General features: G+C 45.2%; 1 protein-coding gene across 1 annotated transcript in view; it reads right to left on the reverse strand.

Moving 5' to 3' along the window:
* The window catches only part of LOC142572006 (luciferin 4-monooxygenase-like), a 33,349-nt gene extending 9,393 nt beyond the window's left edge, over window positions 1-23,956 (reverse strand). Inside the window, exons 1-9 of the mRNA XM_075680789.1 lie at window positions 23,915-23,956; window positions 23,363-23,481; window positions 21,283-21,405; window positions 16,779-16,980; window positions 13,581-13,684; window positions 12,203-12,405; window positions 11,023-11,191; window positions 6,912-7,187; window positions 4,737-4,881 (exon numbers count right to left, since the gene is read on the reverse strand). Coding sequence (XP_075536904.1) covers window positions 4,737-4,881; window positions 6,912-7,187; window positions 11,023-11,191; window positions 12,203-12,405; window positions 13,581-13,684; window positions 16,779-16,980; window positions 21,283-21,405; window positions 23,363-23,461 — 1,321 coding nt within the window. The 5' untranslated portion in view covers window positions 23,462-23,481; window positions 23,915-23,956. The remainder of the gene's footprint in view (window positions 1-4,736; window positions 4,882-6,911; window positions 7,188-11,022; window positions 11,192-12,202; window positions 12,406-13,580; window positions 13,685-16,778; window positions 16,981-21,282; window positions 21,406-23,362; window positions 23,482-23,914) is intronic.
* Between the last annotated feature and the right edge of the window lie 2,683 nt (window positions 23,957-26,639).

A 26,639-nucleotide genomic window follows, 5' to 3' on the forward strand; every position in this document is an offset into this window, starting at 1 on the left:
TGTGGAGAGGCAAGGTAGCTGTGGAATCTTTGTAGATATTTCCCAAGATATTCAATATATACCTCTTGTACTCCTTGATTACGCAGTGCCTCCATGACTGGTGGTTTCTCTACTAAATCAAACGCCTTTTCATACTATATGAACGCCATATAGAGAGTTTGATTGTACTCTGGAGCTTTTTCAATTACATGATTGAGGGCATGGACGTGATCTATAGTATAATATACCTTCCTGAAGCCAGCTTGGTTGATTATACTCATCCATTAAAAGGGAGACTTGAAAGAATTAAGAGTCTCATATACGCTTGGCTAATCACGCAAAATAAAAAAATAAAAGAGGTTCAAAATGTTAATGTGCGCTCAAAAATCTCGGAAGCAATAGCCTTCATTAGGGCCGCAGAAGACAGGGAGGCTTCACCAAGGTGCATATTATGTGCACCAAGTTCGTCAACATGCACTCGAAGCGGAGGTTGATGAGTATGTAGGTCAGCTTCACGTGTCCCTGGCAGACGCAGACGCATGCTAGCGGTACCGTGTGCAAGAGGCTTGCATTTGATATAGCAAGTCCCTTAAGCCGCAGTTTCATGCAAACAGTTATATTGCTTTTTCTCAGTGTTGCCTACTTGTCCTACTCAGCACAGGTATGTTTCAGAAAGTAGGTGGCCCCTAATTACGAGTTTTCCGACCAGACGTCAACAATTGAAAAATACAGCATGCCATGCTTTCACGCCTAAACAAGTTAAATAAAATCGATGAAGAGCAAGGTCTGAAGGACGCTTAGCTGACTGGTGAAGATCGTATGAATGTAGCTTTATTATATGCTAGTTTCGTACAGTCCCCAAAACTCGTTAAATATAGTTGTGGGTCTTCAAAAATAAATAAATAAATAAATCAATCGATCAATCAATCAATCAATCAATCAATCAATCAATCAATCAATCAATCAATCAATCAATCAATCAATCAATCAATCAATCAATCAATCAATCAATCAATCAATCAATAACGCAATAAATCAATGCAAGAAGAGCAGCAGCAGCAATAACAACAATAGCAGCGAGTAAAACGTCGCGTCCTTTCAAATGGTAGCGTTTTCACCCACACTTATAGAGTTCGCTGTTCGAGTTCATTCACCATCACATTCGTCCCCATCATCAACACTGCTCTCTCTGTCTTTTTATTCCCATTTTCTTGCCCGAATGCTGAGCAGCAGGTGATAACTTTGATTCAGGCTGACCTCTCTACTTGTATATCATAATTAGTCTACTTCTCTCTCTGTCTCTGGAGCGAAAAGGCCTCACGTTCCCTTGTTACGTTCCACGTCACCCGAACCGCGATTGTAATTTCGTGTGAGAAAACGAAATTTTTGTATAGAATAAAGCTACTTTCATATTCCTGATGTCGACAGCGCTGCGCCGTGGAGTGGGTAAATAAAAACTGCAGTAACAGGACATACGCGTAATTTTCGCAGTTACTTTTGGAGCTAAAGACAGCCGTGCCAGGCAACCCGCCTGCAGCGGTGTTCTTCCTCTGTCTGGAGTCAACACTTTACAAGCCTCGTTAAAATTTTACAACACGAAATGCAACATGAGAAGGTTAGCTCGTGTTCGCTTGCACGCGTTGGCAGGTGTGTCCCGCCTCTCTTGTTCACCGTCTATAGTTTGCGCAAGTAATGACTGCTGGTGGCTTTAGGTAAGCGAACAGGTAAGCCTGTATGCAACAAAAGAGGGAGTCGACGCGGTAGAAATGTAAGATGACCGCGCAAACGCCGCTATTGATTTTGCCAACTTCTATTCTACACCAACGTGGTGCTTGGTCTCTTCCTGTGCACAGCCGGGTGCGCCCCGTGAGCAATAAGCAGGCTTCAGCAATGTTATCGTTTGAAAGGCTGTGGGGTTCAGCATGGGTGTCGAATTTACAAGTGTTCTATAAGACGAAGTATGCTGCTAGAAAGTCACACGATAAGCAACAAAGTTTCAGATTCAGGCTGACTCATTACCCCCGTAATATTACGCGTAACCTAACCTTTCTTATATTTCTCAGGACTAGTCATTGGCTACGAGAAACGCTGTTTTCAGGATTAAATTTTGTGAACTTATTAGGGTATGAGAAGTTTGACTATATTTTGTAGGCCCGCTATAGTAAAGCAGTGTGAGCAGCATTAAATTTACTATATATAGAGTTTCTGATGGAGACGGTAACTCAGAACGTAAAATTTAAGCAAAAGTATAGTACTAACGTAATACAATTATGTCGATCTAATACTTATGTTAGAATCTAGGTGAAGCAATGCTTCAGTCAAGCAATGTCTATTAAATCCTATACTACTATTAACGGCGATGCGTACAATTGTGTTTAATGTAATTATATGCTGCGCGTCGATCTCACGTACGAGGGCGAATCAGAAAGTCTTTGATTCTACTTTTTTTTTGGCCAAATTATGGCTGCAAATGCGAAGTAAACATATCCATTCCCAATGGTGGACCTTTCCTGGAACGGCCCGGCCTTATCTGCTGGCAGCTCCGCGGCACGGCGCTGCTGTCAATTGTTGGCTGTTGTGTTTCAGCCGTCCGCGGCGTACGAGCAACGAAGTGGGATTCGTTTTTTATGGAACAAGGGAACGAACGACCGCCAAAATACGCAGGAGAGAGAGAGAGATAATTTAATTGATAGAAGGCAGAGAGGTCGGCCTGAGCTAAGGTGCTCTAGCCTGCTACTCTACACAGGGGGAGGGGGAACGGGGACATAAAGATGTGATGAGAGATGATGATGACATAGCAAGAAGGATGCGCAAAGGTGAAAGCAAGTTCAGCACTCTGATGATAAACATTCACAAATGTCGTCCATGAAAAAATACGCAGGAAAATGCAGCCCACGTACGGGTAAAGGTGTCTCGCTTTGACAAGTGGGAAGTGGTGGTGTTGTGAGATCGCAAAAGGGCCGTGAAGACTTGCATGACAATGAGCGTTTGGGGAGGCCGCGTGCGTCGCTGACTGACATTTCCCGCGTGGGTGCAATGGTGAAAGCGGATCGGCATGTGCAATTCAAGGACATTTCCCGGGAGCTCGGTATTTCGTATGCGAGTGTTTGCGACATCTTTCGTATGTCCTTAGGGTACTGGAAGGTTTCATGTCAGTGGGTGCCTGAGCAGTTGATTGACGTGGTGAACGGCAAGGGAATGATTGCTTCATTGAATCATCTGCAACGATAAGCCGAAGAGGGTGAAAGTTTACTGGATAGCATTGTTACTGGCGATGAAACGGGGATACTGCATTTCACACCGGTATCGAAGCAGCAGAGCATGGTTTGGAAACATACTGGTTCACCTGTGAGAAAAAAATTCCGTTCAGTGCCATCTGCTGGGAAAGTGATGTTAACGGTCTTCTGGATTTGCCGAGGACCGCTCCTGCTGGATTTCATGCCGCGAGGTGCAGCCGTCAATGCCGACCGTTATTTTTGCACACTCTCACGTCTGCTGGCTTCGATCAGGCAGAACGCCGAAGGATTCTCGATGTGGGCAACGCGGTTATCCTCCACGACAATGCGAGGCCACATGTGACAATCAGAACCACCGATAAGCTCCGGTCATTTCACTGGGAGAGTCTGGACCACCGTACATATAGTCCGGACTTCAGCCTTAGTAATTTCCACGTTTTCGGTCCCTCTGAAGAAGTTCCTGGCAGGACAGCGATTCACGTGCAATGATGAAGCCAAGAAAGCAGTCTGACGGTGGTTCCACAGTCATCCAGACGAATTCTACCACAGGGACACGTCAAATTTAGTGCTGCGATGGGACAAATGTCTGAACCGGTGTGGGGACTATGTGAAAAAAGAGTGCAAGGTATGTGGAATAGTACGTATGAGGTACCTGCACGTACCTTACTTTGGCTAATCAAAAATTGGGGCAAAGACTTTCTGATTCGCCTTCGTATAATGTTTGTTTTTGTTTATCCATCATGAAGGCCGCAGCATTATTCTCATGAAATATTTTTAGGTTTATGTAATGCATCGCTCACAAACTGTGCCGAAATTAGAACACATAATAAGTGTGGGATGTCTGCGCAGTGATTTCATGAGGACAAAAGCGATGTATTGCGTTTGTCGTGAAAAGAATGATGGCGGTAGGTTTTTGCACAAGGGACTGCAACATCTTTCTTGCCACGTTTGAGCACTACTTACCTCTTGCGCACCACGGACGCACATCTCCATTCTGGAGGATTGGAAAAGAATGAGCACACATCCTTTGGCACATAACGAATTGCCAAGTAAAAGAAAATCAAGTGAATGAATGACTCCGTTGAATACAATGAGCTATTTCATGTAGAGGTCGATGTGCTTTAGAGATACCTATGAGCCGACATTACATGTTGAGGTTTTATGAAAATATTTTTTTTATGTCGCAGAATAGAGGTGCACAATCGCGCAACTTTGTCCCTCAGCATACAGGGGTTATATATGAGCCTGTTTGCTGGAACTAGCCCTATTCGGCGCACATACAAACTTTGTACGTATAGCCACAAATATATCAGCCGAGGTACAGAGGCAAGCAGAAAGCATTGGCATGCTCCCCCATTTTTAAGTAATCTTGCTGGCTTATGCTGCCGATAATGAATTGAGGTGACCAGCGACTGACGCTAGAAATATCTCCTAGCCACACTGACAACGGCAGGGACATCTTTGCGCTGTTTCGCTCACGGGACCGTATAACGTGCATGCAAGTTTTTGCATGTATCTTACCTGTATGGAACCATCCTTGCGGATCGATAGCAGCGTCTGTTTCTGCAGCCATATTGTAGTATCCTTTCATAGTCGAAGGAGAATGCACTAGAACTTCGCCTTCTTTCATAGGTCCCATTACTGCACCAGATCCAGCGTCAACGACCTGAAAAAAAAAAACATTCACGCAAAAACTCCTCTGGGAGTTGTCTAAGTATGTGTAAGCATTGTAGTACTGGCTCATCTCCACGCAGCCTGGTGTCGTTATCAATGTTAGAAAACTTGACTTGACCAGTAAAAACCTTTTCCATATCTTATCGGTCCTTATCAACCTTATTGGACATGGCCCGACCTTTATAAACTCTTATCGGTTATTATCAACCTTACTGGACTCGATCCGATCCTTATCAACCCTTATCGGTGCTTATTAACCTAACGAGAATTGCTTCGACCATTATAAGCTTTTAGCGCGCTTTAGCACGCTATTCGTACTCATCGAATCATTATCAACCGTGAGGAGACCCATATAACCCCTCATCACTCCTTATCATCCTTATCAACTTGACTGCTTATCTGTGTGTGTTGCAGCACGTAAATCGCATGAGGCCTCAGAAATCGGTTGCATTTCGGTCGGTGAAGGAACGCCCCAACGGAAGATGCATCCTGCTTCCACTGAATTGCATTGGGGATGTGGGGCGTTCGGCATTAAACTTTTGCAAAATCGGAATTGTTCTTACGTTAGCAATGCTCTACATCGGCTCTACATCTGGTCCTAGAGATGGATTTTATTCTACCATCACCAAATCTTTCGAGAAAACCTTCATAAAAACTGTTCTGCTTTGACATGTTTTTTTTTACCGCTGACACAACACATTCATGTGGTTGAGATGCATTCGCCTTCTGCAAGCGTGGGTATTTAGCCCAGTGGGTAAGACACTCGGCTTCTTACTGTGGGGTCGTAGGTTCAAAACTCACCTCCACTAACGTTTTGCTTTCGAATTTATTTTGTATTACACATTAATTTCTTTACATAACAATTTATCTTACGTGACGAACGGACGGACGAACTTTCTTGTTGGGCATAGCATAGAAACGATTACGTATCCAAAAAGTTAAGTTTATTCAAAGTGAGAGGCAGCGACAGCAATATATCTAGACCAGTGCCATGTAACGTAAATTCGGCAATGTTTTGCGCAGATTCGGCTGTGTAACTACTTCACAAAGGCGCGATGTCACATTGCATTGCAGAACCACGGCTTCTCCTTCCTGTCCTATTCCATAAAGTATTTCTTTTTGACACTTGCTTCACTAAGTTCTTTAACGTGAGTACTCGTTTATTATTGCTGCACATAAAGGAGTCCGAGGCACTCCCTGCGTGAATGTTCTTTTGGTGCTGAAACTTTGACACCGATGCTTGAATGATGTCCTATTGCCGGTGCTGGTTGGAGCCTCAGTTTGCCGAACTGAAGATGAAGAATATGTTGTGCAAGCGACCATTATCGCAAAAAACTAACCGCCGTGGGGAATGAAACATATATGAAAGAGTCAAGCTAGAGGATATCTACGAATCCATTCACGTAATCTATCCAAGTGAAAGGGCATATAACCTTAATACAAGGTATAGCGAAGGAGTTTTCTCACAGACAACGCTTGAGAGCGAAATAGTTTCTGTTTCAACAATTTCTCGCGTTAGACGATCATGCATGCCTCCTCAGGACGATGCACTCATTTAGCTGGAGGGACACCCCCACACGTTCTGCATTGATGTGACAGCAACACTTGGTTCGGAACTATCATATGTCGTCGTGCTCTTTGAGCCTGGCATATATATATATATATATATATATATATATATATATATATATATATATATATATATATATATATATATATATATATATAAGCGGGAGGCGTTGCTTGCGACCGCCAGGCTCACTGCAAGCTAGTTTGTCTGAAGGAGTCCCTGTGGTTTGGCATAAGTTCTAACAGCTTGGGACATGGAGAGAACTCTCGTACTCACCATTCAGTGGTCTATAAAGTGTCTAAACCACCCCACACAGCCGAACAACATGCGTGATGAAGGCAGCCAGCATCCCGTATACTTTTGACAAAGGCATTACTTACCGCCCGTCAGGGGAGCTCAGAATGTCGAAGTGCCCCTCATACACAAAGGTAATGGAGATAAGAGTCGCATACCTTGACCCTGGTTCCGGGCGACGGAAACCCGACGTTGTCGTAGCAGCGTTCTCCTGGTGGAGGCAGAGTCAGAATGCCGCTGGTCTCCGTAGTGCCGTACACGTTGCGCATTTCGTCGGGATGCAATGCGGCCACCACTTCTTGAGCGACGGCCGCCGACAGCGGAGCCCCCGCCAGTAAGATGCTCTTGAGCGACGGTGGAGGGCCGCCGCCACTCTGCAGCACTTGCCGCGCGTAGCCGAGAGCGCGAAGAGGCGGGCTCATGAACCACGTCACCTGCACAGCAAGCCGGAGTGAAGCTGGCGTTTTATACGTGGGCGAGATTTTCGTACCCTGCGCGAAGTAGAACTTATGGAGGTAAAGCCCTAATATGTAAGGCTTTCGGAAGTGCCGAAGAAAGACCTGCCACGTGATTTATCCACGTCCCTGAAACTCTGCCTAGTGCCTAGTGTTGAAATAGCAATTATATGGGACACTGCAGGCAAATTTCCGCCGTCGCCGTGATGTTCCGCGCATACTTATGTACGTGTACGCTATATTATTACATGTGCCGTATATGCACAATAGATTCTATACTATTCAATCGCCAAAGCTGCTTAAAACCAAGTCATTATTCGTGACTAAATTATTACTCAGATTTTTTTACAATTGTAGCGCGCAAGCAAACAGGTCACAAATAATTACTAGTGAAATACTTCCGCTTATTGAAAAGTACAAGTCATATTAGTGCTCACAATCTCTTTTTTTATTAAGTTTACTTAAGTAGAACTTGGTGCCTACGCGTGGCGCCGACTACTCCTCTTACACGACAGTTATCGTCGGAAAGTTGTCAACAATCACAACACTTGACTAATAAACGCATGGACGAACATTCACGTACGAAGTCTCAGTATTGTAATATAAATGAGTGTTCGTGTAACAGAACAGTTCACATAGCACAAATACCCACAAAACCGAAGTGTTCACACGTAGCCCATGAGTTCACACAGCATAAATGTCCATAAAATCAAGATGTTCACACAGAAGATGTTGGACACTTGCGAATTGGGGGAGGGGGGGTTCCCTCTTGAATGCCGCACTCTAAATACAACAAATACAAATGCTACATGCACACGAAGACACCACGAACACCTAATTAAGGGCGCCTGCTAATAATAACAATACGAGCAATAACTGTTGTATGACTTCGTATTATTGTGATACTTTTGGTTCTTCCAAAAATTGTATTAAGGCGCGCGCAGCGATGTTTTGAAGTTTTTATGTTGGCCATGGACCTAAAATTTCTCATAAGGATAGTGGCCGTCTATCCAAGCCTTGTAGTTTCTCTGAAAGGTTCTTGTGGGGAGCATAATGATTTTTAAAGTGTGGAAGAAGGTGTTCTACTTCTTCAGCCTCTTCACATGAGCATGTAGCACTGTTAGTTTTTCATACCCTATACAGGAAACTTTTAGTATAAGCAGTACCTACCCGAAGCCTATAAACTGTTGTTTCAACAAATCGACTAATTTCAGACGTAATATTGAATTCTATTCCAGGATCTATATTATGTAATTGAGAGTTCTGCGAATCCATTTCCCAGATGTGCGTCCACGGCAGCAACAATAGCCGTCGCGCCTGATCACCCCATCAACACGTATCTTCAAGTCGACACTTTAAGGATGCATGTCAGGCACTTCGCCCGACTTCCATCGCATCATCTCGCCTTCCTTCGTGCCACTCGACCTCGTTCAGCGTTTAGCAAGATTATTGCCGCCAACCATGGAACTTTACCGTCAAACTTCACGCCTGCAGCACGACCATCTCAACCGCTATGGTGCCTCCATCCACTCCAGGCTCTTCTTGTTATTCCCGGTATCAAAAAGAAAACAGAGATGTCAACTTTCTCCCTCAAACAAACCGTGCTTTCAGTGCTACATGAAAAGCACAGAGGACGCATCCACGTTTACACGGATGGTTCTGTCTACTCTCTGTCTCCTCGCCAAAAGATCAGCGCTTCAGAGAGCGCTGATCTTTTGGCGTCGATGACGCCGGAGTTTTTTTGTCGACCTTCATAGCCTTCTCCGAAGCGCTGGATGATCGAGAACCAGGCGCTGAGACGCGCGTCTCAGGCCTGGGGGTTCGATTTAGCCTGGAGCCCTGCGGAACCGGGGTCTGCAAGCCCGTCTGTGATGAACACGATGGAGCAGCACTGGCTGCTGCCACCAAGGGGATGGATGGAGTTACTACTGGGCCACTGACTGCGGTCCCTGTGGGCTCCTGAGACCACTGCGGTGCTGTCCCCTGCTGCACCGCACTGACGTAGGTTGTTTGAGGTAAGTCTGCTAATTTATTTCTTGCTTCATAGAAGGAAATCTTCTCTTTCACCGTAAGTGCAATTATTTCTTTCTCTTTCTTCCAGCAAGGGCAAGATCGTGAATATGCTGGATGATCTCCTTTGCAGTTTGTACAGTGTGGAGCAGCATTGCAGTTCTCCGACTGATGGTCATTGCCACTACACTTTGCACATGTCGATTTACCTCTGCATGATTGCGATGCATGTCCGAACCTCTGGCACTTGAAACACCGCCTTGGGTTTGGGATATACGGTCTTACGTTGATCTTCAGATAGCCTGCATCAAGTGTAGTAGGTACAATACTGGTACCAAAGGTACCAGTATTGTAACGTGTTTGGTCGGGATTTGTTCGTTATTTCTTCGGAGAGTTATTCTTTGAACCTTGATTACACTTTTTTCTTGGAAACCTTCCAGGAGTTCTTCTTCGCTCAGGTTTAAGAAATCTTCTTCTTATATTACGCCCCTGCTCGTGTTAAGAGAACGGTGTGCTGAGATGGTGACTTTGATGTCACCGACACAGGCGAGATCAGCGTGCTTTTCTACTTGGTCTTTGGTTTTGAGTTCAAGGAGGAGGTCCCCACTTGACATCTTTGAAACCTTGTATTGGTTTCCAATTTTTTCTGCTAGGCATTTTGCTGCTAAGAATGGGGATATTTTTCTCATTGGCAGAGGTCCTTCACTGTGGATCACATGGTAGCGTGGGAATATTTCTACGTTGGTTTTCAAAGTGAAATAAAAAATTGCTTCAGTGCGCCCTCTTCTATTGGGACGATCTGGAAGGGGGAGATGTATTTGCCATGTATTCTTAGAATATTCAGCGGTGATGGTAGCCACCCACCACCGAGCCCAACAAGGGGACGCTACGAGGTTAGGAACATACCTGTATACGTCAGCTATACAACGCCGCTATAACCTAATATGTGTACCCAAGGTTAGGTAGATACGCACGAACAACCCTTGCTGCCTGGAAAATGAGAAGTAAAATGAAGTGAGTAGAAGACAGGAAATATTCAAAGTGGGAGAAAAAGACGAAGAGTGGAGAAGGGGACAGGAAGAGGCAACTACCGATTTCCCCCGGGCGGGCCAGTCCGGGGGTGCCGTCTACGTGAAGCAGAGGCCAAAGAGGTGTGTTGCCTCCGCCGGGGGGCCTTAAAGGTCCAAACGCCCGGCATCGGCTCAACCTCCAGGATGCCCCTTTCCCCGGACACGGCTAAGCCGCGCACGGCTACACGCGGGAGGGTCCAACCCTCGTGTGCTCGGGTACGTGGTTTCGCAACACACCAAACGCCTGCTGACGCAGACGCCTCTGCGGGGATATATATATATATATATATATATATATATATATATATATATATATATATATATATATATATATATATATACAGTGAAGAGGAGGGGGCATAATGATAATTCCGAGGCTAGACGAATAAGGGGAAAAGGCAAGCTGAATATTTAGTAGAGTTGCTACGGTATAATGCCAACAGATGGTGAATCCAAGAAAGGTAGAGGGAAAATCAACGCGTTTTGTTTAGTCAAAGATTCCAGTGGTGGTACGGCTAACCATAATGTAACTATGCGAAGTTAGCAAAAAATTTCTCAGGAAGGTTCCCATAAATGAGTGTGCGCATAAGCAAGATGAATACCGGGCGCATTTTCGTCAAGTATATTAGTGTAAGCGATACTGACATGCGGTGGCTGGATCTATTGTTCATCGTACTTTGAGCATAGAGGGTTACTCGCGGAAAAATACATAAAAGAAATTCGTTGCTGCGAACCTTATGTCTGACAATTGCGTCGGTGAGGCCCATTGTGCGCTGGCGTTGCTCCATCATCAGGAATGTGGCGCCAAGGTGGAGCCCCTTGAGGTAGAGCGTGAACCCAATGTACGTGCATATGTTAGGACCAGTGACGCATATGTCGTCGGACGTCAGTGGCTGAGTGGCCCTGCGTAAAAAATAAATCAAAAATTAATTAAATATGAGTTTTACGCCCCAATGCCATATTGCGACTGTGAGAGACAACTTTCTGGGTGGCTATGTGTTAATGTTGTTCCTCTTGGGGTTCCTTAATGTGCCCACGCAAAGGGCCGTACACTATTTCTTGCATAGCGTCCCGTCGGAATGCGGCCGCCATTGCCAGGAATCGAACCTGCGCTCACGTTCAGGTACATGTTGCAGAACCTCAGGCGGTCAAAGTTAATTGATAGTTCTCCACTTCGGCGTCTCTAGTAACCTGGGTGGCCATTTGAAATTTTATAGGCAATAAATAAATAAATAAATAAATAAATAAATAAATAAATAAATCGGAGTGAAACCCCGCCCCCAAATGCTGTAATTTGTTCACATCTCCGTATCTAGTGAGCAGCTGAGTTTCTGTAGTTTATTGCATAGCTGTCCTCGAATATGAGCGGAATAAGGCATTAAGGAACGCTTGCACATGAGTTATGTTCTCAGCACTCTAAGCACGTTTATGTATACATGCCCTCTACTGCAACTGATGGACGGCGTGGTTTTTAAAAATAAGTGGTGGAGTACTATGCGCCCACGCACGCACGCACTTTTTTGAAGTCCATGAAGGTTGCATCAATTCGGTTTTCGTACGTGAAGGCCGGATGAACGGTTTTCCTCATTGGGTAAACATAGGAATGCTTACGCATTTGATGTGCATTGCCCTTATATAAAAGTAATTTATACGTGCTACGTCAGAAATTGAACAAGGTGCACTTTAAGCACGCGCGTGGGTCTATACTGCGAATGGACACTTTTTTACGCTGCACATGTATAGGCCGCGACGAAGCGGATTCTTTCGCGAGTCAAATGGTCCACGAAATATGTATGCATGCATAGTAGAGTCGGGTAGAACGGGGAGCAATCACGAATGCTTTAGACTACCGAAGCCAATCATTTTTTTAAATTTTCATCTGTATCCTTGACATGTATGTCAGTCGTTTCTCACTCGGCAGCGACGAGGCAATAAAGGAGGCATCTCTGCGGTATTTCGATGTTCTTGGGAAGGCCGGATGTCCCGCTGCTGTATGCGATTAGGGCGACATCGTCCTCGTATGTGGCGACCCAGTTATCGTGGAAGGACGCCTCGTTAGCCCACTGCGGAGACGACACCCACGCGAATCCCGGCAACTGGTCCACAGACAACTTGCCCTGTTGAGAACAGGAGTGAGTAGCCAATTAGCCAATTTCATTCCACAAAAACGAAGGCAGATCCAACCCACAAGTTCGAAATTGAGAAGCAAAGCTTTCGCGAAGCTGTTAAATAAATGTCATGCAACTGATTATATTCTACAGAACGTTTTGCACCATAGTGACTATACTGCCTACCAGTAAAGACGGCAAGATGCGGATACCCTCTCCACGTGACCCACGTGACCGTGCATATTACGGTGTCCAGGATTGGCCCCTTTGCCATGACAATGTACCCATGGTCGGAGCGCCGGCTATACCGAGTCGATATTGGAGATAGTGCAAAGGGAAACTGAGTTTTACGCGGCGAAAGACCGACCGAGCAGATGCGCCAAGCCTCAAACCCTAGAAAAGTGCGCACAGAAGGGTTTGCTTTATTGAAGTAATTGTGCTCTTGATGGCGTGTATTTGTTGCAATCAGAAGATTTAGGCATTATTTGTTGTGTCACTGCGTAATTCCGCAGAAAACAAGGCCACAAGCCAGGACACCGGTAATAATAGTAAAAATGGCAGTGCTGTTCTGCCTACGAGCTATTCAGCCAGGCAGCAACATCCAGCCACGGTCAGGAAAGTCCAAGAGTGTTCGCAAAGAAAGCTTCGCTTTAAAAAGTACCGAATCCGCGCTTTTATATATAAAGCATGCTTTGTGAGCGCGCTATGCGCATGTGCATGTCGCCTAGTGCGCCACGCATGTGACCTTAAGAAGCAAGCCATATGGAGAGTAAAACAGAGGTAGACACATCTATCTCTCTTTTTGCCGGTGTATCTGCCCACCACAGTATCTGCCCAGCACAGTGTATCTGCCCACCTACCCAGCTCACTTAGGTAGCAATTGCAACGTTTAAGCGCTCTTTCTTTGATGTTCTCACGCACCATAAAATACGAACGGCCCCACGAGTTCGTCCTTTTGTATACTGATTTGTCAGATTGGTACTGTGCTCACTTGGCAAGTTTGAATAATTTTTCCTTTATAGATCACAGATAACATCATAGCGCCATGCAACTGATTATATTTTATATTATACAAAAGGAACGAGCTGCTTGGTTGTATTTCTACTGCTTTATGGAAAACGCATGCGAGCGATGGAACGGGAAGCAAGCTTGCCCCACAAAAGTCGTTTACAGTGTGCAATCACCTTGAGTTTCAGCTCCGGGAGCAGAGGAATTATTCTATCGGCTGTTCCCGAATCGATGAGGAGGTGCGTGATGTCCAGAGATTTGATACTGGCCAGGTGCTCCACTGCAAGGAATGTGAGGCCAAGGAGCGAAGACAGCTATTTCGCACAAGCAAGCACTGAAGTGATGACCACCTGTTCAGCCACTGGCGATCACTCAGGGCTCCTCACATATGAGGGGGCGCTGAAAAGTTCCTGGCTTTTCGCAGAAAGAATAGAGGCACAGTTTTGACAGTACACATTTATTCAACATATTCCATCCTCAGACTGATGCAATTGTTAAATCGTTGCTACAGCTTTTCTAGTCCATTTAAGAAAAAGAATCTTGTGATAGGTCGTCGAACCAGCTCTCAACAGCATGTTTGACATCAACTATGTTGTCAAAATGTTGACCCTTCAGGTGTTTCTTCAAGTCACGAAACAGATGGTAGTCAGAAGGCGCCAGGTCAGCTGAATAGCGAGTATGCTGGAGAAATTGGAAACCCAGCGTCCTCAGTTTGGCAGCCACAACATTGGACGTGTGCCAAGGTTCATTGTCCTGCTACAAAACGATCTCTTTGGTCAACTTTTCCTGGCGTTTCATCTTTACTGCCTCCCTCAGCTGCTCCAGGAGGCTGGCGTAGTACTCCCCGGTTATACTACAGCCCCGAGGCAGATAGTCCGCCAAAAGGACACCGTCTCTATCTCAGAAAATGGTCGCTATGGCTTTTATGACCGATTTCTGGGTGCGCAACTTTTTCGGTCGTGGGGACCCACTGTGACACCATTACTTTGACTGTTCCTTGGTTTATGGGTCATAAATATGAAGCCAAGTTTCATGCTCGGTCACTATTATGCAAAAAAATCATTTGTATCATCAAAATGTGCCAGAACAGCTCTGGATGCCTCAACTCGCGCCTCTTTCTGTTCACGGTTGAAATATTTTGGCCCCCACTTCGCTGAAAGCTTGCGCATGTGTAGGATATTGGTAGTAATGAAACCAACGCGCTCCCAGGAGATGTCCAGTGACTGTTCTATCTTTCTGGGGGATATTCGCCTGTCCTAAAGAATCAGTTTATGGACAGCATCGCTTCTTGCCGAATCTTTTGAGATTGTGAGGCGCCCACTGCGTGGTTCATCTTCAATGGTAAAATACCCTGTCTTGATATGAGAAACCCAGGTTTTTACTGTGCTCTAGGGAGGGCACTTATCCCATAATGTTTGCGACATCTCAGTGTGAATGCCCTTTTCAGACTTTCCCTGGAGACAAAACAATAATTTCGTGACGCCCCGTAACTCCACAGGCGTGAAACTTCCCTGTACCCTGCCATCTCAGGTTCTGTCGGAAATTAAAATAGCTCTGAAAATTAGACACAGCTCTAATTTTCACCGTTACTTAACAAGCTATCAAGCTTTTATATGGTACCATGTTTGTGTTTGATTTCTAAATGCAAGGTGGCAAAACCAGGAACTTTTCAGCACCCCATCGTAAAAGCCAGCACAGCAGCGGTCTTGCGCTACATGAATTTATGCATTGCCGACCTATACGGGGCCATGTGCTCGATCCTTCTACTTAAGAGAAATATTTTCCTTTCTTTTTCTTCTTTTTTGAGAAGCAGATTGGCTATCACTATTGGATGGCTGTTTTGTGGTTATTACTATTGGTATCGTGTAAATTGACCGAAAGCTGATTTGACGTATAAAGGGTCGTCCAGCCTTAGGGGTGGCATGTAATTAGCATTCATTCCTATAACCGCTGTATTTCGTTTGCTTGGTGGATAAAAAGCGCAGATTAGCTGGCTAGAGCAACGGTCTTCTGACCGACCTCTCTGCCTCTCTTATCATTAAATCTTTTCTGTCTATTTCTCTCTGTCTCTTTGTTATGGCTAAAAATTCAATGATATAGCACTTTGATGAGACATTTGTTAACGTGAGGTTGGTCCGCAAGCCTTCATTTCAAACTGAAGCTCATATGGGTGTTTGATTACTAATGACGTGTTTATATCTGACGGCCCTGTGTTTGCCTCGCATTGCGCTCTCATGTGCTGCCATGTTAAACTACTCCTGTATCCTGTTCTTAACAACGTTGTTGTTGTTGCCATTTAATTCAGCTATACTGCATTTTTGAGGTATTTTGCTTCTTTTCAATGAAACATCGCTGTGGCATGACATTTATATCAAAAGAACTGGAATTTACGGTTTGTCCAGGAGGAAGCTTGCGAGGGCTTTTCAGTTCGCTTGCCGCCTGAAGACAACAGACTTTTCCCATTTGCTACATGATTAATGTTAAACATCCAGCGTGGTTAAAATTACTGAACTACGCGGCCGCTTCAGAGGTCGCCGCTTTCAATGAATATATCAACATTATTCTTTGACACCTTGCCGGCTTCTTGCAGTGTGTCAGTGGTGCAGATTTCTGCACACTTTGATATTCAGGGGCACGTGTGTGTCTAGCGTTTCTTGTATTTTCTTTCCTTTTTCTTGCAATCCGTTCATACGTATTTGCACAAACCGATCACAAGGCATTTCTATTGACACTGTTAAAAGTATGGTAACCTTGTCTTCATGATAATGTTCCTTAACACTGTATTACAAAACTATATTAGTATAAACACTTTAATTCGGGCACGATACAATTTCACTCGCTTCTGATTTCGATGCTTCCTTTGCCTATAGACACGAGCCGAGTGACAGGGAAATGCTAGAAAAACAATCTCGTATTCTCGAGCATCATACCTAACTGGGTGACAGTTAATTTCCTTGCGCAAACAATGTTATTTTGCGACACTTTCGTCGTCCTCTAGGGGACGTAATGAGGGGAACGAAAATAACACACGTACCGTTCCCGAAGCGATACAGTGCTTTGGATGTGATTTCAACAAACAAGAAAAGTACATTTCGGGTTTACTGCGTAAACTGACATAATTTTTCAACAGCAAAACAACGCACTCAGGACTCTTACATACTCTCAAATTCGGTTTGCTGTTAGGTTAAAGAAAAACGCTTGATGCCAACTGTTGAAAAGCGCGATGAAATCTCGAAGTGGACAGCGATCGACAAAAAGGAATCTTTGCCCTGGACTAACGTTCCTCTAGACATACGCTTAATGTGCTCAGTTCTCGTACTCGATACGCATAATCGAAGCCATACTCCCGCTGGCCCACGGCGCACACAGCATACCTTGCGTGAAGTCTCCGGCGAGGATGACCGTGGCTCCAGTGAAAATCGCGGCGCACAAAGCGACCAGGCCATCGACGCTGGAACTGCAGAAGCGCGCGTAGACGCGGTCTCCCCTGCCGAGACCCAGAACTTGCATGCCACCCGCGCACGATCGAAAGCGCTGCAGCAACTCGATGTGGGATATCGGCTTTTCACGGTACAGCTGAAGGGTAAAATAAAATGGCCGAATTAAAACGGCGGCTCGGTTGGTCTAGTTAGGTTGATGCGCACATCAAAACACCGGAAGAAATAGTGCGAAGAGAATATGGGCAGGGACTATACAGACGGTTTACAAATTAAAATAAATTATGGGGTGTTACGTGCCGAAACCACCATTTGAATATGAGGCACGCCGTAGTGATGAACTCCGAGTTAATTTTGACTACCGGGAGTCCTTTAACGTGCAGCTAAACCTAAGTACACGGGCGTTTTTACATTTCACCCCTATCGAAATACGACCGCTGTGGCCGGAATCTGATACTGCGATCTCGTGCTTAGCCGCGCAACGCCATAGCCACTAAGCGACCACGGTGGGTTAGAAGGTTCACAAGCAGGAGCGCTGAATGTCTACGGGAATACACGAAGTTCACCTGCAGTTTTTTTATGCCAATTAGAACGTCTTTCTTCACAAACTGTTCACACACAGTTTAAGGAAGTACGGTGCACATTGCAGCATGTGCAGTTTGCATAAAAAGTTTACGGACCAAGAAATCTCAGAAATACCTTGAATTTCCTAGAAGTTTGCAACTGTAACCTGTAAAACCGTACCACACTATACAGCGGTGACTCGCTGAACTAAATTCTATCGTTTTGTGGGCGAATTTGTTCGGCGAGGCGTTTGTTCAGTGACCACCTATTTCTTATAATTTATTATACGAAATGTACTATTTGCTTTCGAACCTTGTTTAATCATGCGCAAACACACAGAAGAAAAAATCCCACGTTAGAAAAAATTGTCAGTGTCGAAAATTTTCATCACCTTGAAAGGGTGATGTTCGATATTCAGAGAGAGGTTTTGGAGGAAGGAGGAAGGGGGCTATTTACACTAAGGTTTACAATCAAGACTGCAGGTTTAGAGACACTTTGTAGTTCAGTCTGAGTCAGCCTTGAAAATGGGGACCAGGGAAATACACAGAGAGCAAGGCGAGACGAAAGCGAGGCTAGGGAAAGTGGCGGTCTGGGAACATGGAAGCCCATGAAACACGCAGGTGCAATTACGTACTGATGCGCCTGTTTCATTCCGAGAAAATGGCTTCACTCTACGAGGTAGACATCGTGAGCAAGCCCAAGTTCGCTCTCCGAAATGTTCGCTGAGCAAGGCATCACTGTATGTTCGGATATACTATATACAGGCTGGAAATTTAATGCGAGACTTCGTGCACAGACTGCGGAAATATTAAGCTTTTGACAGGAGAGTGTTGTCTGATGAGCTCCAGCGAAAATCTGCACCACGCACGTACGTCACGCAATCACCATCACGGAAATTTCTTGGTAATCTCGCAAGATGGCGCTGCTTTGCCGTTTTGCTTAAAAATTTTTTTTCCAGTGACTCTAGTTTTGCTGTCGGCATCCGCCCATGCCACCACCCATGAGATAATCTCGTGAATGGCGGCAATGGAAAAGGAACCTGCTATAACTACTTAAGAGGAAAAAAACAAGCGAAATCAGGAAATAAACAATTTATGATGACTCAAATGGAAGCTCATTACTTTTCGAAGCGAGATCAGGATGCCTGAGAACATGCACTTATAAAGCGAGATACAAGGAAGAAGAAGCACGTGCTTGCTGCGGTAAAGCTAGAGAAACGATGGATGTCTTGTTAGAATGTGAAGACGTTTGCTCAGTCGTAGACTTAGGAACCTCTGGCCTCCTTGAATCCCTTGGGTACAGTGAGAGCAGGGGGAAAGTAAACATGTCCGCAATACAGATTAGTAAGAGGCGATTGGAAGAGGGGCGGGAGAAAAGTCGGCAAACAACAAATAACGGAGGCGTACAAAGTCAAAGTTCCGAATAGGGGTTCAGAAAGTTTGGTGATGGGAATTCTTCGTGTTTAGTTTCCTTTTGTTTTCTTTTTTGAACATGGGTGTTTAACATAGGTAGGACATTTAGTAGGCAATATAATGACAAGAACTTGGTGGCGCAATAAACCATCCCGTTCCAAGGGGGACGCTCAAAGCATCCATCCATCCATCCATCCATCCATCCATCCATCCATCCATCCATCCATCCATCCATCCATCCATCCATCCATCCATCCATCCATCCATCCATCCATCCATCCATCCATCCATCCATCCATCCTGAGGTGGTTGGAGCTGAAATAGGAACGGTCATAAAACTCTGGGACAACACGGATGGGGTATGGAGTGGTCGACTGATGAGGGGTAGTGGCTATGGAGGAGCGTTCGGAAAGGGGAGGGCGGAGGGAAATGGGGACCCCGGCCTGCTGAGGTCGCTTGCTTTACACCGCATGCTCATCATCATCATCATCATCATCATCATCATCATCATTATCATATACTTTTCTCTTGAGGGAAAAGTATATTTCGTTTTCAGCGCATGCTCACCTTCACCTATAGATAAGCGAACTGGCCGAGCGCGTGTCTGCTCACCTTTTAACATGCCTATGGTCGCCGATGCGCGACGCCCCCGGATCTCTAACGAGCAGTTTCGCCTCGTACGCACTCACTGTCGCGTCGGATATACCTAAAGCCCCTTCATCAGCTTACGCTTTCAGTTGTAGTATCGGACTTTGGGCGTCCTATGACGCCTTGTAGTCTCGAGGGTGCTGTTCGCGGGGCGCAGCAGCACTAGCTTCGCGTGCTTGTTATCGCTGTCATTGCTTCGTCCCCCGTGCGAAATTGTAATTAATAAAAAAAAACTGAGCATAATTCTCGGACTTGTATTTGTGAATGTGCAATGAAATTGCCACTGCTTCTTAGAATACACATTTCACTTTCGTGTTATGACCGATTCCTTTGAAAGACGGATCAACCAATTTTCGTTTCGTTGGTCCCACTGTCCGCAAACTTTTGGCATTGACTGCACGTGCTATACATGATACTCTGCAAGCTATGAGACGTTTTAATACATTTCAGTCACAATTCAGGCGTACATTACACCGGACCACAAGACTAACGGCAGGCAGGAATAATTATTTTCATCGGCTGAAGAATAAGATACATGTCACCATTTTAAAGTGTGTTTTCGCAAGTGATAGCAAATTTATAAGGACAAATAAAAGGAAAGTACACAGAGCGCACACGCGTGGACCGCACCATCCATCTGGTGTATTTTCTGATTTTTATCACAGGTGAATTCGCTATCCCCGTTTCCTTCATCAAGAGCCTCGATATTGCCAGCTTTTTGTGCACTCACGACACCAGGCTTCGCTTATATTGCTCTAAAAGAACTGTAGAGCCTGCAGCGCGTACACCATTTTTCATCGCAGCTGTTTAGTGCGAAGCGTGGGGACAATCGTTATACGTTACTGGCTACACGCTGAATTCTGCTTTTCTTGCGGAGGAGACAGCTGCGAGCAATATCGGCAAGCCGAACATCTGACGAAATCTGTTCTATTTGCGACGGTTTGATCGTTGCGTGCTGCACTAAGCCAATTAAACGACAATGCTTTCCCGGAATAAATGATAAATAATAGCTTCACAAAAAGCTATTAAGGTCTGTCGCGCTTCCTGACGAGGATGAGGAGGTGAAGTACTGCTAGCTGCAGGTGGGCCATGCCTTGCAAACGCTGCCGGTAACTGCTCCGCTTGAGCTCCACTTGTCAAGAGCGGGGGAGCCTAAAACGCGTCACAGCCTCTGCAGAGAAGACTAATGGCGAGGACAGATTTGAACCGGGTCGCAACAAGCTGCCGCACCATCAATTCCACCTCGCCCTGCTGCTCCGCCCACACAGGCGGAGCTCCAAATCGCGGCGGAGCTTGAGGGGGACCTGGAACACATATTTTCTAAACAACAACAACAACAACAACAACAACAACAACAACAACAACAACAACAACAACAACAACAACAACAACAACAACAACAACAACAACAACAACAACAACAACAACAACAACAACAACAACAACAACAACAACAACAACAACAACAACAACAAAGTACATTGTATGTAACACTCCCAATATTCGATTGATTGAATGACTGACTGACTGGTAGGCTAATGAGTAGTAGAAAAGGAAAGCTTGCGGTGGCTTGAGTAACTGACGTGTCTCTAGAGGCTCGTGCCTGAATACAGTATGTTGCCTTTGAGGGTAGGAGGCGGGGGAGAAAATGAGGCAGGGAAGAGAAAATTTGGTAACTCTGGACACGATCACATACAAGGCGATGCTCCGGGGCCTCACACTTTGCGTGTGTTTGTGGGAGTAAAATGACAAGATGAAGCATGTAATTAGCAGCTTGTCTGCGACAGAACATGAGCTGGCCATCTGGGCAAACTTACAATCGCTGCCTTGTCTCCGCTTTTCAGCATTCGCTCGGCAAGGAGGGCGAACAGCGAGCTCGATGGAACGTGGACGTCCGGATAGGGTGAGTGGATGACACCATTCTTTATCATCGCCTTCACCTGTCACGGACAAAGCAGTCAAACACTGTTGACGGGCCAGGAAAGCACGACTAACTGCGGTTGTCGCAATTTCGCGTTCTACCGTTTGCAAAGTTCTTTATTTGGCCAGGATTTTTATATTGTGTCTACTTTTGCATGGCATCATCATGTTAGCGTGCCGGCGACAGTCGTTTGGTAAACGAAGTTCTTCACACTGGGAGTCTCTTACTGTCTGGTCTGGCTGCAAACTCTTCGAGCGATTTCGATAATTTGCTATGTCGTACGCGGTTCTCTGCTATCCCGTGGATCAAAGTACATCTGGCACTTGTATACCTATCGCTGCTTCGCCGTAGATTGTCCAATTTCATGCCGATTGCGCAAATATGGCACCTCTCCGACCTCCCAAGTTCGCAACATTCTCCATTCTCCAACGTTGCCTGCCACCGCGGTGTTTGTTCTCAAGGTAACCCAAGTCTAACGACTCCGGCGTACTTCAAAACACCTGGCATCAAAGTTTGTTCTCGGTCCGTTCCGTTTCTACAGGCGTGCGTCCAGCCCGAGGCGGAGACGCCTGATGTAAGCAGACAGCTAGCGACGTCGTAATGCGTTGTGCCGGAGGGAATACTCAGTTTGCCATCCGAGCGGCTAACGGGGGACACGGGCACCTCAGTGGCGCATCGACCAACGCCAAGAGGCTGGCTTCGCGGCCTGCGCTCCACCTCCGGCTATGTAACCGAGGCGTACAGTGGGAGCCAACCGTGCCTCTTGATATTTCACGGCACGTCTTCGCGTCACGATACAAAAATGAGCTTGCCTCGGGTAACACTGTAAAGTTCGAATTTCAGGAAGGAGGGAACGAAGCTTGTTAACGGCACCTTCGTGAAAAATTATGGCGCACATTTTAGGCGCTAGGTGAAACAATAAAGCTGCGCTAATGAAGTTCGCACCGATGCGGTGCTGCTTCATATTACAAAGCATTTGTAACTTATGTTGTGGAATATGCGCTGCAGCCATGTTTACCACAGTATATGTTAGCTGTGATAAATATAGATACCCATGCGTGATACGTAACTCAAACGATTAGACTCTAACGGAATCATCATCATCATCATCATCAGCCTAGTTACGCCCACTGCAGGGCAAAGGCCTCTCCCATACTTCTCCAACTACCCCGGTCATGTACTAATTGTGGCCATGTTGTCCCTGCAAACGTCTTAATGTCATCCGCCCACCTAACTTTCTGCCGCCCCCTGCTACGCATCCCTTCCCTTGGAATCCAGTCCGTAACCCTTAGTGACCATCGGTTATCTTCCCTCCTCATTACATGGCCGGCCCATGCCCATTTCTTTTTCTTGATTTCAACTAAGATGTCGTTTACCCGCGTTTGTTGCCTCACCCAATCTGCTCTTTTCTTATCCCTTAACGTCACACCCATCATTCTTCTTTCCATAGCTCGTTGCGTCGTCCTCAATTTCAGCAGAACCCTTTTCGTAAGTCTCCAGGTTTCTGCCCCATATGTGAGTACTGGTAACACACAGCTGTTATACACTTTCCTTTTGAGGGATAGTGGCAACCTGCTGTTCATGATTTGAGAATGCCTGCCAAACGCACCCCAGCCCATTCTTATTCTTCTGGTTATTTCAATAGTTCAAGTTAAAAAAAAGACTATTTAGTCGTTTCAACCAGCAAACGGTTGCTTGTGCCGCTGCGTTTATAAATGCTTGTGTAAAAAAAAACTTCATTCTTGTGCTTTCTGTGAATGCGGACTGTGCGACATATAAGTGTAGTCATACGTGGATATGTGAGATGATTAAACCTGTAAACTGTATGGAACGGCATCACATCTTCGAGTCAATATCAACTTCCTCTAAAAGCGCTTGCATGGATAACGAGAGAATGCAAGGCAGTCTCTCATTAAGGAAACAAAGAAAGATCGAATCAAGGTCACTGATGAAGGCGCTTTAATTACGTTGCTTACCGTTGTCTTCTTAACGGGAAAGCTGCCTGCATCGCAGCGCAACGTACCACTGATCTCCGTATGCGGCTTGTCGGTTTCCACACACCGTTGTGCACTCATGGTAGGCAGAGTGGGATGATCTGAGAGTTTAGTAATAATTATTATTAGCGCGACATTAATACTGTTCGCGCCACATTAGCCCAACAGCCCGTGAACACCACACAATAGTGAAAGGTCAGTAGGCTAGCATGTGTCTCCTGAAATGGGTAGCTAGAGCCCACCCACTCGAGGAAAATAAAATAAAAGAAGAAAAACCGAGCATCGAGGAATCACAACACACCGTATCACGCGCAACCAGGGCAGTGACGCTTTAAACACTAGAGTAGATTACGATGGCATAAAAAATTTGAATAGCTTTGTTGGCCTCCTGCCTAGTTGTAACCATACTTTTCCCGGAATAGCAACAGCGCGAGCGAGTTATTATGGCGTCAGGTGGCACACGCGACACACAAATCACAACACAAGTTAGTTGTCGTTACGGGCTCCTTACAATCAAATGAAAATTTTACTTACTCAGGTTGAAGGCGCGCGTGGCAAGTGCAGTATTTTGTCGATGCCCGCAGTATTTTGTCGATGCCCGCTTTGAACCGTCGCTGTGCCGCCGAGTACATATACAGATCGCTTTTTGGTCTCTGTGGAGTTCTTTGAACGCCTGCTTTTCTCATTTTCAGTTTTTTTTTGGGTTTTTTGCCAGCTAGCTTCCGCAGTGCCAGCTTGCACGCAGCAATTTTAGTTCAGCCTCTAGTATGGCACCAGGTGCTTCCTCTGCAGAAGGAAACGATGAACAGCGCTCTAGTAAGCAGATTCGAGGCCTTGTTTTCAGCGGTCGTGCCATGGAGAACATTTTGATCTAGAATTTCACTACGGCTTTTTGTTTGGCCGCATTTGAGCATGTTTTTTGACAGAGCTTCACCCGAAAACTACTGAGATGGATGAGTCACTTTGTGGACAGAGAAAATAGGCCTAACTTTTATAGTTAAGCGTGACGCGTACAAATAACTTAAAGCGTTAGCAGTCTAATTCAGGATTCGGGTCCACTGGGAGATTAACGGACATAGCGACAGCAAACAGAGTTTCGGAAAATTGCTAGCTCTAGCAGAAGGCAGCGTATCCTTTTTCAACAATAACAAGGTTTTGAAAAAATCGCCTGTGACGAGGAAAATAAGATAATAGAAATAAGCATATGCCCAGAAAACTGAAGTGACACTCAAAGCACAACTATAGCGGGGAGCGCAAGCATTGAAAAGTGATATATGTGTTAAGTGCGTCAGTTATTTAGACGTGTATCATCGTACGACCAACGTAAATAGTGGTGTTCCCGTACGTTCCGGAATGTACACTAGTATTCTCTTCGCGGGCGAAATCTGATTAGACAAGATTATGTCGTCATAGAATCGGCAGCGACATTTGAGAATGTTCTGATACGTAAGTGAAGGTGCGTCTTGCGCCGAGAAATAAATTTGTAACATTGTTTAGTCGGCGAAAAATGGCTGCCGGGAAAAAAATAAGCAACGTACGCTTGTCGTCGTCGTCGTCGTCCTTTTCCTCCTCCTCCTCATCATCATCATGGTCTTATTATTACTATTATTATTATTATTATTATTATTATTATTATTATTTATGCAAACGCTGCATGTTGATGCCTTTGCAGAAAATTTCTGCTCTGTATTTGGTGTAAAGAATGCTTTTACCTCAAGCAACATTCCTTAGGGAAGGCATATTGTTGGGCTAGTCGGTTCATAGATTCAGCAAAATTCTTGAGCGTCTTTTGAGGTTGAGCGCCTGGTGTCCGTTGGCTACTCTCATCATTGAATTCGCAGTTCATCCGAGAGCCTGCTTTAAAAAACTAAAATCACCAGAAAGGAAAGATCACCTCTTGAACCAAGAACCGCCTTTTGTCGTGTCATGTTTGCGTTGTCTATCCCATGACATTAAGAACGCTGCAGAAGGATATGGAAATTGCGTCGTTTCTTTCAGCGCTTTGGAAACTTAAGAAAGTGTACCCACTACAGACTAATGCAAAAAAAGGGTGTGCAGTTCACGCAAGAAGAACCATCAGAACAAGTTTCCTAAATGAATCTGTATTGCTATCTACGAGATACCTTCTTCGTGCGACCGGTACTACATAGGCCAAACTGGCCGCTGTTTCAACGAGCGTGCACAGGAACGTCAGAGTTCCATGCGCAACAGCACAGACAGCAATCTCCCCTTGCACTGCAACAGATGCGACAGCAAAAGCTGGAACAGACTAAATTCCTTACAAAGGCAAAATGAAAAACAGAAAGCGAAGTCCTCGAGGCATTCCACATCGCTAAAAGGGTTGACAACTGCGTTAGCTCATTTTCTTTATCCTTATTAAGGAAGAAAATTGAATTCTTAGATGGACACATTTAGACTATCCCATGTTCTTAAAGCATACATGGCCTTGCTATTTTTCGCGACTGCCTCGAGCGCAATTTCATAACGATTGTTCCTTGTTTTTCTATTTTGTAGAACCTTATAAATTCCCTGCCTTCACGAAATAAAGCCAGTTGGAAGTCTGCGATTTGTGTGTGCGTCTACGTTTCTGCTCGTGTACTGTCTTCTTCGCGCAGTTTAAAATTCAACTTTCCTTTTCAGTCTGGTACGGTCTGCACATTATCCCTTAATGGTGACCTTGTTTTCGAGTGTCTGAAGCGCCTGAAACCTTCCCTTTCTTGTGGCGCTGATAATATCCCTCCAGCGCTGCTTCAGACTTAATGGAGCACACTTGTCCCTGTCCACAACACGCATCTTCAGTAGTTCCCAAAAGGATACTGCGTTTCCTCGTGTTGTAGCGCTTGGAAGGCAGAACGGGCAGTGCCTGTACACGCATCAGGCGCTAAAGGTGCCGTTACTGACTACCGGCCCATATTTATCCTCTGCACTGCGTCTAAGGTGTTTGAATTTCTATTGTGTTCCCTGTGTCCTGTTTGTGCTAAGAACATTTCAATATATTAGGACTTTGAATGACTTTGACATGACTTTGAATTAGGGCGCTCCACAATAAGGAACTTTGTTACATTTATGACCCATTATTCTAGTGTAGCAAATAGCTGGGGCCAATTAGACGCAGCCTAATTTGAGTTAAAGGTATAACATTCGACATAGTTTGCAATGGACTCCTAGTTACAAAACTCGCGCAAATGTACATACCTTATTCCATCACCGCCCTGTCGTCTAATTAACTGAGCAATAGATATTGCTTCGTTAGAATTTA

Source organism: Dermacentor variabilis, chromosome 2 (genome assembly GCF_050947875.1).
Source record: "Dermacentor variabilis isolate Ectoservices chromosome 2, ASM5094787v1, whole genome shotgun sequence".
Taxonomy (NCBI): domain Eukaryota; kingdom Metazoa; phylum Arthropoda; class Arachnida; order Ixodida; family Ixodidae; genus Dermacentor; species Dermacentor variabilis.